The sequence below is a fragment of the Microtus ochrogaster genome, chromosome 15 (genome assembly GCF_000317375.1).
Source record: "Microtus ochrogaster isolate Prairie Vole_2 chromosome 15, MicOch1.0, whole genome shotgun sequence".
Lineage (NCBI taxonomy): Eukaryota > Metazoa > Chordata > Mammalia > Rodentia > Cricetidae > Microtus > Microtus ochrogaster.
Window position 1 is genome coordinate 2,534,346 of NC_022017.1, and position 11,122 is coordinate 2,545,467.

Consider the following 11,122-nt stretch of genomic DNA (forward strand, 5'->3'; position numbering starts at 1 on the left):
TTTGTCATAGCCAGAATTTGGAAACAACCTAAATGCCCCTCGACCAAAGAATGGATAAGGAAAATGTGGTACATTTATACAATGGAGTACTACACAGCAGAAAAAAATAATAACATCTTGAAATTTGCAGGAAAATGGATGGAGCTAGAAAACATATTGAGTGAGGTAACCCAGACCCAGAAAGATAATTATCACATGTACTCACTCATAAGTGATTTTTAGACATAAAGCAAAGAAAAACCAGGCTATAATTCACAATCTCAGAGAACCTAGACAACAATGAGGACCCTAAGAGAGGCATACATGGATCTAATCTACATGGAACATAGAAAAAGACAAGACCTCCTGAGCAAATTGGGACCATGGGGACCATGAGAGAGGTAGAAGGGGAGGGGAGAGGAAGGGAGGGGAGTGGAGAAAAATATATTATTAAAAACAATAAAATAAAAAACTGTGGTCTTTACATATCCCTTAAACTTTTTTTTTTTTTTTACAAAAATATTGCCAGTGTCAGTTTAGAAATTTTAGAAGAGAAGAAAATAGTTTGGGATAGTTTGCCTTTGAGTCTAGGAGATATTACAGGGAGATGCTCACAAAATATTTTGTTGACACACGAAAACGATGGAAAACAAAACCAGCTTTTGAAGCAAGTGTCTCCACTTTTGTCCCAGCTGTGGTCCCAAGGTCACTAGACATTCTGTAGTTTTATCCCAGATCTCTCAGGCACACCCCAAAACAAACAACTCAGTGTGTTTCATAGGAAAAGATCAGTGTGAAATTTGAGGAGAAACTCCACAGGAGTTTCCAACACTGAGATCCTGAGAGATTGCTGCCCTTCGATATCTCCATAGTAAGAGATAAACGATAAATGATCAAGTTGGGGGAGTTTGTCTGCAGTGTAATTTCAGCAACAGATAGGTGTGAAATTTTTAAGCAGATGGAGCTGGCAAATATTCCCCTCCCAGGCACCCAGCCCAGCAGGTGTGTGTATATATAGGGACTGAGCCAAAGCCTTTGCAAGGGAGACACAGCTCCTTCCCTCTTGCTTTCTGGCTCCTTCCAGTTGGGCCCTTGCTTTCCACCTCTGGTCGCCCTAGCAACCATGAGTCACAGGTTTAGCTCCCAGTCTGCTTTTAGCTCGAGGAGCAGGAGGGCCTACAGCAGCAGGTCCTCCTCGGGCTTTGGCGGTGGGCGACAGGTTGTGGGATCGGTGTGCCAGTCACGCGGGAGGTGCAGTGGCGGTGGTTATGGAGGGGGGTTTAGCTCCCGAAGTCTCTACAATCTGGGCGGTAGTAAAAGCATCTTTGGAAGCCTAGTAGGGAGAAGCGCGAGTGGTTTTTGCCCTGGGGGAGGAGCAGGAGGATTTGGAGCAGGAAGAAGTTTTGGGGGTGGTGGCTTTGGAGGCGGTGGCTATGGTGGTGGCAGATTTGGAGGTGGCTTTGGGGGTGCTGGATTTGGTGCTGGATTTGGTGGGTTTGGCGGATTTGGTCCGTCTTTTCCTCCTGGGGGTATCCATGAGGTGACTATTAACCAGAGCCTCCTGGAACCCCTACACCTGGAGGTAGACCCTGAAATTCAAAGGGTCAAGAACCAGGAGCGTGAGCAGATCAAGACTCTCAACAACAAGTTTGCTTCCTTCATCGACAAGGTAAGTACCTTAGGGGTAGATAGAGTCCTTGGTCAGCATCCAAGTGGCCGAGAGGGCCTCACGCTCTGCCATAGTGCTGATCCTGCGGAGCTGCTTCACTTTGTTGGTGGCAGTCCCTCCATTCTGTGTGGTCTGGGACCCCAAGAAAACCTTTGACTGAGGCTTTTACATAGATAACATTTAATGTAGGCTTCTCAGGGCTGCATTTTATCTTTCCCTTTTAGTAGGAAAGCAGATAAGAGGTGTGGTGGTACCCAACAGGTACACATGATAACAATCTCGCTCTCAGTCATCATTACCCACGTTCCATTCATCTGTGTTCCTAGACACCCGTTCACTCATTTAATCACCCGCCTCAGCATCCATCCTACGCACCATCCATACACATGTATCTGTCCACCCACCCACCAACTCAACCACACCATCCATCCATCCATCCATCCATCCATCCATCCACCCACCCACCAACTCAACTACATCCATCCATGAATCTATGCACCCATCCATGCACCCATCCATCCATCCATCCATCCACCCACCCACCCACCCACCCATGCATCCATCTGCTTATTCACATACATCATCCATTTATCTACTCATCCACCCAATCTATTCATCCACTTATCCTCTTAGGTACACACATTCACCCATCACCCATCCATCTGTTCACATCCATTCATCTCCCTTCTTCTATCTTTATCTATCTATTTATCTGCCCACCTATCTATATCTATCTACTTATTTACATCATGTATTTATACATCCATCTAATATGTCCACCCATCCACTCACCTTCATCCATCCATCCATCCATCCATCCATCCATCCATCCATCCATTTGTATTCATTCACCTAAATATCCACTCACCCACCCATCATCTATCATCCACAATAAATATCACCTACCCATGCTTCTACCCAACACTCATGCCTGCACCCATTCCCTGCTATGCACTCAAATGCTTATCAAGCCACCCATTCACTTGCCTGTCTGTCAGTCTACCTGTCCATTTGTCCCACTCCTATTCATTTCACAAATATTTTATTAGGTTTACTGCATGCCACCATACACAGAAGCTACAGGGAGCCCCCAAGCTGAATGGCAGAGAACTGGGACAGTTTATAGGAGATGTGTTAGTATGTGTGGCAGCCTTGGGTCATGGTAGCCTGAAGGTGCCATGAGTTGTGCCATGATGGACACTGGAAGTGCTTCACTGAGAGATCCCAGGTCTCACCTCGGTCTTGAAAGTGAAAGGAGAGCCAAGCACAGCAGAAAGAATGTCCATGTAGCAAGGAAGCGTGACAAGTGTGATCCTTTCCAGAGAATGTCAAATGTCAAGATTTCTGGGAAAGTGACAGGAAGGAGAGAGGTGGTGATATAATAGAGGGACAGACAGCAGCAACAACTGGGAAGCTGTCATGGGCTTCAGTAAATGTCCTGGTGGGAGGTCTCTCCAGAAGCTAACGGGGCGTTCTGTTGGAGTTGTCCTTTGTCACCTGAGGTTAACGGAGGGCCACTGTGAAGCCCTTTACCCCAGTTCACTGATTAGGTTTGCCTCATGTTCAGGTCTCTGAGGAGAGGTTGGCAGACAGTTAAAATCTTCCTTTTGACATTTTCAGAGGGAGGTACAATGACCACTTTCTGCTATCAGGGCAAGTGTTGGAGCTGAAGTGGTTTGTGAGCAGGAGGAGGGCATGGAGGAGGGCCATGGACAGCCCCAGGGTGTTCACTCTGGAAGTGAAACCAATTTGGACTCCATGGTGCCTGAGTACAGGCAGAGGCCGGAAGGTTTGCCTGGAGCAAGAACTTAATAGTGAGGGAGATGCTGCCAGGAGGCCAAGGTTGCCGAAGGGGGAACAGGGAAAACTGGCATCAACAAAGGACCACAGATTTCTGGGAATTAATTTGGGATTTTCACTGGATCAAGGCTCCTGCCATCAACAGAGGCCCATTTAGTTTTACAGCAGGGTACCAAGGTGCAGAAGATGGCTTCCTGTTCTCCTTTGGAGCTGGCCTTGATGACCATCATCCAGGTGGCCTCCAGCCTGGACAAAAACAAGCTTTTATTACTGTAATTTCTCAGGGTGGCCTCTGGTTTCCCATCTGCACAGCCTGGCCTATTCTCAACAGCACAGTAGAGCCATCCCTTGAAAGGACAGCACCCTCTCTCCTTCATAAGTCCTCCCTTGGCATAAAAGTCACAGTCTGAGAAGGCCCATACCCACTCTGCCACTGTCACCAAACATGCAGCTGTAATGGAGTAACTGACCTTCCCACTCTCTGGGGTGTCGCCACAGAACAGAAATAGTGGCAGGAATTCCTCATGGGGTTACGAGCTGCACTGACATGGGACATCTGAGAACTGCTTGCCCCGATCCCTTGCTGTGATACAGCCAAGGCAAGCCTGAGAGATAATGTTCCCTGCACACATTCTTCCGATTAGAAGCAGAATCCAAGGAGAGCTGGCAAGAGCTGGCCCCTCAGACAGGCGGAGTCTCAGGGGCCTGGGAATTCTGGGTGGCTTATAGCGCTCCATCTTAGGACAGTGTCTGCAAAGGGCTGTTCTGCTTCCACAGAGCAATGGTTCCCCTCCCTTTCATAGAGATCTCTCTCTTAATGTGTATATACGAATGGATATGTTTATAAACTTATTTATGTAGGAATGTGTTTGTGTACAAGTGAGTATGTAAATGTGTGCACATGAATGTGAATATATGTGATTATACCTGTCTGTGTGACTGTGAATATTTGTGCATGTAAAATAAATATACAGATGTATGATGCACACACACATATATGAAATGTGTGAGAATTTGTATGTGTGTGCACGCACACACAGTCCCTGAGGGAAGCACACAGTTGGCACAGCTGTCTTTATCAATGCATGGCACTGGAAGCTCCACCTGTGGGCAACCGGCAGGGAACAGTGAAAACTGGGTTTTGTGACATGAAGGACAAAGGACTTTTGATCCATGCTGTCAGCCCCCACTCTGTGTCCAATCTTTGTTCCCATAGTTTGAGGGGAGGGAGTGATGAACAGGACCACGTTGATGCTCTATTTCCTGGGCTAGCAAAGGAAATAGTAATCTAGGCATTTTTTGAAATATGTCAGCCCAAAGCTCTTACTTGGGATGTGTAAATGCATTGTGGGACTTTAAAAAGTGGAAGCACTTATTTAATAGTTCTACCTGGGCTATAATAGCATTTAAATGAGGTTACTGTCTTGAAAACCACAGTCGCAGGGAGCAAAGATGGCACCCACCCAAGCTTGCCCGGGATGCTAAAAGACTGCTCCTTCTGCCTTCTTGTTCTCAGTCATGAGCCACACTCCAGTCAGAAAGACAAAGGAAATGACAATTGCTCATTTTGGCATGGATAAATTGAGTGTGGGCTGAAAGCTCTGTTGTGTCAGGGTGTGCATCTCAATGTAACTGGCTGGAGGTGACATAAGAAACCGTTTACCTCCCCTGATGGCCTGAAGGCCCATCTTGAACTTCTGAGGTTTGAGTGGGCTGCAAGGCCAAGGATAGCTCTTCCCATGGAGAAGGCTGTTCCACCTCATGGTCTGGGGTATCCTGGGGACCTTGCTTTTTAGGTGCGCTTCCTGGAGCAGCAGAACCAGGTGCTACAGACAAAATGGGAGCTGCTGCAGCAGGTGAACACCACGACTCGAACAAGCAGCCTGGAGCCCATCTTCGAGAGTTACATCAGCCAACTGCAGAGGCAGGTGGATTTCCTGAACTCTGAGCGGTCGCACCAAAACTTGGAGATCAGGAGCATGCAGGATGTCGTGGAGGACTACAAGAGCAAGTAAGGATCCAGGTGGGGGAGGGGCTAAGGGGCAAGTCAGGGTCCTTTTGCTGCAGTAGAACCAGGGGCTCATGTAGTTCTGCAGTATATAACTGCAGGGGGTGACATTTTACATGTGACAGTCCTGGTGAGATGTCAGTGGCAGCTAGCTGACAGTTACACTGAGCAGGGAAGGGCAGGGGATGAGTGAGCCCTGCCTACAAGTTCATCTCTTTGTCTGGAGCATCCCCCCTTATTGTGTACTGGATGGAATAGCTCTGTGGTTCTTAAATTTAAGCTTGCCTCATGTTGTGTCTGAATCTATGTCCCACCCCAGTGGTTCTGATCCAGTGAGTCTGGGATGCAGTCGGAGTATATGCGTGATGCCAATGCTGGTGGACTGGGGACCACACTGAGACGCACTGGTTGAGATGAAATGATACTTAATAGTTAACACCGGCAATGGTAGGGGTGACTTCATGAGCGACTGTTAGTCCTAAGGGGCCTTTTCTACAGTCTCCCACCTCAAAGGCCATGCTCACTGTTTTGGGTTACTGGAGGGTCACATATGTCTGAGTCCTCAGGGAAAAATAAAACTCACAGTTGGGGGCAGAACTATAGGTGAAATATTTTTCTCTTAAAAGATTTGGTCAAAGTGGTTATTACTTTATGGTTTTATTGAAAAAACTTGAGGTAAACATTTATAACATTGTAACATCAGAACAAATAGATATTTGGGGACATTCTGTGTCTCCGAGTTTTTCATGTTGTGTTCTATCCTTACTGTTAGCCAGGAGGATTTGGAGTTACTCCCAGTCATCCGTCAGCAGTGCTGGAGCAGGGCTGAGTTCAGGATGGTGGGGGCTTGGGAAAGTCTTGGTTTTCTGCTGGGAGGCCGACCCTCAGAGGGCCGAGGTTGGCTCTCAGCCTGGTTCTTGCCTCCACCACAGGTATGAGGATGAAATCAACAAGCGGACCAATGCTGAGAACGACTTTGTTGTTATGAAGAAGGTAATGGAAAGGGGGTCCCCAGGGAGCTGAGGATTGGGTAGGAGAGAAGCCCTGGGAATGCTCTGTGCTGTGGACAGGGTGACCCTTGGGCCAGCATGGGCACGTGCTCTGCCCAACTGCAGGGCATTTACAGAGAAAGGAAGCCAGATGGACTCTGCTTTGGGATCTGGAGAGCTGATGTGGCTGAGGCATGGTGGAGGTTGTTGTGCCTCTTTCTAGGTCCCTGATTTGAGTGAAGTGATAACATTTTTAGCCAGGAACTAAACCCAGAGAGAGAGAGCATTTGACAGTGGCCTGAGGCCAGACATGAGGCTGGTGGCATGCAAGGCTTGGGTAATGAAGTCAAACATTTTCGTCACTCAGGATGTGGATGCTGCTTTCATGGGCAAATCAGACCTGCAGTCCAAAGTGGACACGCTGTATGGGGAGGTCAACTTCCTGAAATATCTATTTGATACGGTGAGTCAGTCCTGAGGAGAAGCCCCTTTCTTTTCCCACACCTCATAAAAGCTGGAGAAGGCTCATCTCACCAGGAAACCAGCTCTTCATGTTGGGACGGCCATTCCCTGAACTTCAAGGTTCTGGTTGGGGCAGTGGGGATGTGGGTGGGCAGCGAGAATCTCGAGTAGGTGAGGGTGAAGTGGTTTCCTGCTTTATGGTCTCCTGGGACACGAGGGTAACAAGCAGGTCTTCACGCTCTGTGGGAAGGCCATCGGGCTCCGGAAGAACCTGGTAGAAAATGATAGGAGGGGTTTTGTGGAAAAGGCAAACTGAAGGGGAGCCGGAGTTTGTTCCCCAGGTCCACCTATGACCTGTGTCTAACATGCGGATTCACGCTCCCAGCTGAGTGCTGCATCAGAAGCTCTGCTTGTGGAGCTGCCCATTCAACAGAAGAGTGCATGAACTGAGATTCAGTTATTTGCTTTGTCAAGTGCTAGTCAGGTGACTCCAGACTGGAGTCCCTTCTGTTATCGTTGAGAGATCTTATGGCTACAAGGAGCAGCTGTGTCTTTCAAAGACCTGTGTCAAAAAGGTGGTGAAGCCAGAGCAAGGCTGGGGCAGTGAGTACAGAAGGCATGATGGAGAGGGGGTCACAGGGTTGCTTCCTCCTGCCAAGATGCCTGGGCCCCATCACTTGAATTGAGACACTTAAGACCTTCCTTTTGTGTTTCATTGCTTATAAGAGGCCCTTCTAGCTCAGATTCCGGCTTGCCCAGGCAGCCTTGAGGGAGAAGCAGAGGGGCGACTGAGGCTCTAGGGGAGGGTGGAAGGAGTGAACTATGCTCTGCTTCGCAGGAGCTGTCCCAGATGCAGACACACATCAGTGACACCAATGTCATCTTGTCGATGGACAACAATCGCTCCCTGGACCTGGACAGCATCATCGATGCAGTGCGAGTCCAATATGAGCTGATCGCACAGAAGAGCAAGGATGAGGCCGAGGCACTGTACCAGACCAAGGTAAACTTGGGCTCTGAGCTTGCACCCCCAAATAAACAGAAACTCCCCAAACTGATATTGCCTCCTCACTTTAACGTGTAACATGCCAATGGTAAAGACGTCCAATAATTGGCTAAGGATTACCCTTCTCTTCGCACTACCCTGAATGCGTGTGGTTAGTTCCTGCCTGTTGTGGTTATTTATTTTTAGTTCATACTCATAGGTGCCACACCACCTAATTCTCCTAAGCCTTGCAATAATAGCTGCCATTAACCATAACTAGACTCAGGAGTGCAAATTACAAACGTGTTTTTTAACCACCACAACGTTTGTTGTTTTTATTTTTCATAATACTATCTTTTTTTGTTTTCTATTTTATATATTACTTAGAAATGGCTTTCTATAATTCTAAACATTCTACAACTTTCTTAACAGTATGGGAACTTATTAGGTGAACACTTGTTACCATGCCATTGGGCATATTTTCTGTTACCTCCTGGGTTTGAATGCATGTTTCTGAATGGTTAAGACTCTAGTTGGAGGAACAAAGGCAGGCAGCTCAGCCATTCCGAGTAAGCAGGATGTGGTTGTCTGCTTTGTAGATTTTGAAGCTGACTCTAGGGTCGCTGACCTCTGTCCCACAATCTGGAAGCAGATGTTGTGGGATACAGTGGATTTTGTCACTGACCTGGGGAAGGGGAATTGTGTCAGAACGCACACTTTCTCGTCAGCTCTTCTTGAGGACACCCTGTGTGTAGTCTGGTTGATGAAGCAATGCTGGCACAGGAGAAAGGAAATAATGACTGTGGGTCCTTTGAGGACTTCTGAGGTCAGCAGTTCCTGCCTGCTAGGAGAATCACTCTGGAAATGGGACAAGGAATATGGGGGTGGGACAGAGTGAGAGGGTCCAGTGTGGGTAAGGATGGTGTGAAGGCTTAGGTGTGTAAAAAAAGTGGTGATGGGCATTAAGAAACAGGGTTGTCTGAATGGAAGAGGAGAAGACCGCCCAGAGACTGGTGGAAATCGGGGAGGAGGGAGGTTTATTATAGTGGGGTATGTGTGTGCTTGTGTGTGTGTGTGTGTGTGTGTGTGTGTGTGTGTGTGTATGCACGTACTGTGCCTACACATCTTTTTGTTCCTCAGCTGAGGGAGTTTTGGGGTGGATGACCTTACTCCAAAGAGAGAGCAGCCCAGAGCTTTCTCTGGGAGACCACAGAAAACCGCAGGTGCTGACCATGGTGCTGCCTCTGACCTATAGTACCAGGAACTGCAGATCACAGCCGGGAAACATGGAGATGACCTGAAGAACAGCAAGATGGAGATCTCAGAGCTCAACCGCAACATCCAGAGGCTGCAGGCGGAGATCAACAGCGTCAAGAAGCAGGTGGGGCGTGTGCTCATGGTGGGCTCACCAGATATGCCACCTCCCATAAGGTCAAGGTCAGATTCTAGGGGCTCAATACCTCTGTGGTACTCCACTTGTCTCTGATACAGATCGAACAGATGCACGGATCCATTTCCGATGCAGAGGAGAGAGGAGAAAGGGCTCTCCAGGATGCAAAGCAAAAGCTGCAAGACATGGACGAGGCTCTCCAACAGTCTAAGGAGGAGCTGGCCAGGCTGCTGAGAGACTACCAGGCAATGCTGGGGGCCAAGCTGTCCTTGGATGTGGAGATTGCCACCTACCGCCAGCTGCTGGAGGGCGAGGAGAGCAGGTGGGTGTACAGCAGCCATGTGCCCTGGGCCAAAGATATGAATGTACCCATGGACCAATGAGAATGAAGAAAGGCTTTTCCAGGTGTTCCCAGAAAGATTGGTGGTTCAAGGTGAGCGGAAAGATGCAAGTTAGGGTGTATAGGTTAGAAGGGTAGGGGAGAAGCCATTGTTACCCATCCCTTCTCCCAAGCACCAAGCTCCTGTACTCCAGCCTAAGATAGGTGCAGCCAGGTGTGACCCACAAATGCTTTAAGACTTCATGAAAGGGCTCGGGGACAGTTCTACTCCACCCCTACATCAGCATCTCTGCTCCTATGGCTGATGGCCCTGCTTTCATTTCACAGGATGTCGGGGGAGCTGCAGAGTCAAGTGAGCATCTGTAAGTAGCAGCGTCCGTCCGGGATGGAGGCTGGATGGGCTGGGCCGGGTTGGCTTTGTTTTCTAGTCTCATACAAGGAACACCATAGTGAGCAAGGCCTGCTTTTCTTGCTTGGGATACTTGACAGCATTGGTTAAGGATCATTAGGAGATGTATCCAATAAAAGCTGAGCACTGAGGCCTTGTCTCTAAACAGGGGTGGCACACTTAAACGAAGGCCTACATCCTTTGGAAGTGCGCAGTGACTTCCAATGAGTCTGTTTTCAAAGAGGAGGTCACCAGGGGGTGACGAGCTGCAGGCGCTCACGGCAGGTGCGGCTGGGTCCCCTTGACGAATCCTTCTGACCCTTGTGCGTCTGTCCCTCCCTGGTACAGCTGTGCAGAGCAGTCAGGTGACTGTAGGCGGCGGCAGCTACGGTGGCGGCAGCGGCGGGGGTTCAGGCGGTTACGGCGGTGGATATGGCAGCAGCTCCCGCGGGGGCAGCGGCGGTTACGGAGGAGGAGCAGGCTCCCGCGGGGGCGGCGGGAGCTACGGCTCGAGCAGCAAAAGCAGCAGCAAATACAGCGGCGGCGGCGGAGGCGGCCGGAGCGGCGGCTCCTCCCGCACTCACATAGTGCAGACTTCCACCCACAGTTCGCGCAGGCGCGTGGTGGAGTAGCGAGAAAGCGGCTTCAGTACCTCTCCTGCCGCCCTCCCCCGCACGCCCTCCCGGGCTCTCTCACCTACCTTTTCCCAACGGGTCTCAGCAAGCTTCCAGGTCACTTCGCTCTAGATGGGGAAGCAGGTCAGATTTACTGCCTTTTTATTTCGTTAAAGACACATGGTTACTCCCGCACCCCTCCTCTGTCCCTCCAATGTCCTGATCCCCAGGGGTCTTGTCCAGCAACGAAGAAAAAGAGCTTGGAGAACGACTTCACTAGGGGCCTCAGACCCAGGTCCCTTTCCCTCAAACTGGGTAGCTCAGTAAATAATAACCCCTCACCCACAGCTGCCTTCCCTCCCAGAAACCTATTGCAAGGCAAGATTGTTTAGCGAGGGGCACATCTGAGACAAGGGCCATGGGGAGGAGGCTTGCTCTGTAGTCTTATGCTCCCTGAACTTTGAAGGGCTTGGCAGTTCTGCTTTTTTCTACAATAAA

At 49.2% G+C, this 11,122-nt stretch overlaps 1 protein-coding gene across 2 annotated transcripts; it reads left to right on the plus strand.

Annotated features, from left to right (window-relative positions):
• Positions 1-1,102: 1,102 nt before the first annotated feature.
• Positions 1,103-11,122, plus strand: Krt77 (keratin 77). Of its 2 annotated transcripts, none has more exons than XM_005353839.2 (9): positions 1,103-1,648; positions 5,245-5,459; positions 6,389-6,449; positions 6,813-6,908; positions 7,746-7,910; positions 9,148-9,273; positions 9,384-9,604; positions 9,950-9,984; positions 10,359-11,122. In XM_005353839.2, the coding sequence occupies exons 1-9, from the start codon at positions 1,103-1,105 to the stop codon at positions 10,640-10,642; spliced, it is 1,749 nt and encodes a 582-aa protein (XP_005353896.1). In that variant the 3' UTR covers positions 10,643-11,122. The 2 variants fall into 2 exon arrangements, with proteins under 2 accessions (XP_005353896.1, XP_026638621.1); XM_026782820.1 differs by having other exon boundaries at positions 10,855-11,122.

Excerpts from the sequence above, each read along its gene's own strand:
- Krt77 (XM_005353839.2), top strand. The coding sequence starts at position 1,103 with ATGAGTCACAGGTTTAGCTCCCAGTCTGCTTTTAGCTCGAGGAGCAGG. Across the intron at positions 5,460-6,388 it reads GTGGAGGACTACAAGAGCAA|GTATGAGGATGAAATCAACA; the intron begins GTAAGGATCCAG and ends CCTCCACCACAG. Across the intron at positions 6,450-6,812 it reads ACTTTGTTGTTATGAAGAAG|GATGTGGATGCTGCTTTCAT; the intron begins GTAATGGAAAGG and ends TTCGTCACTCAG.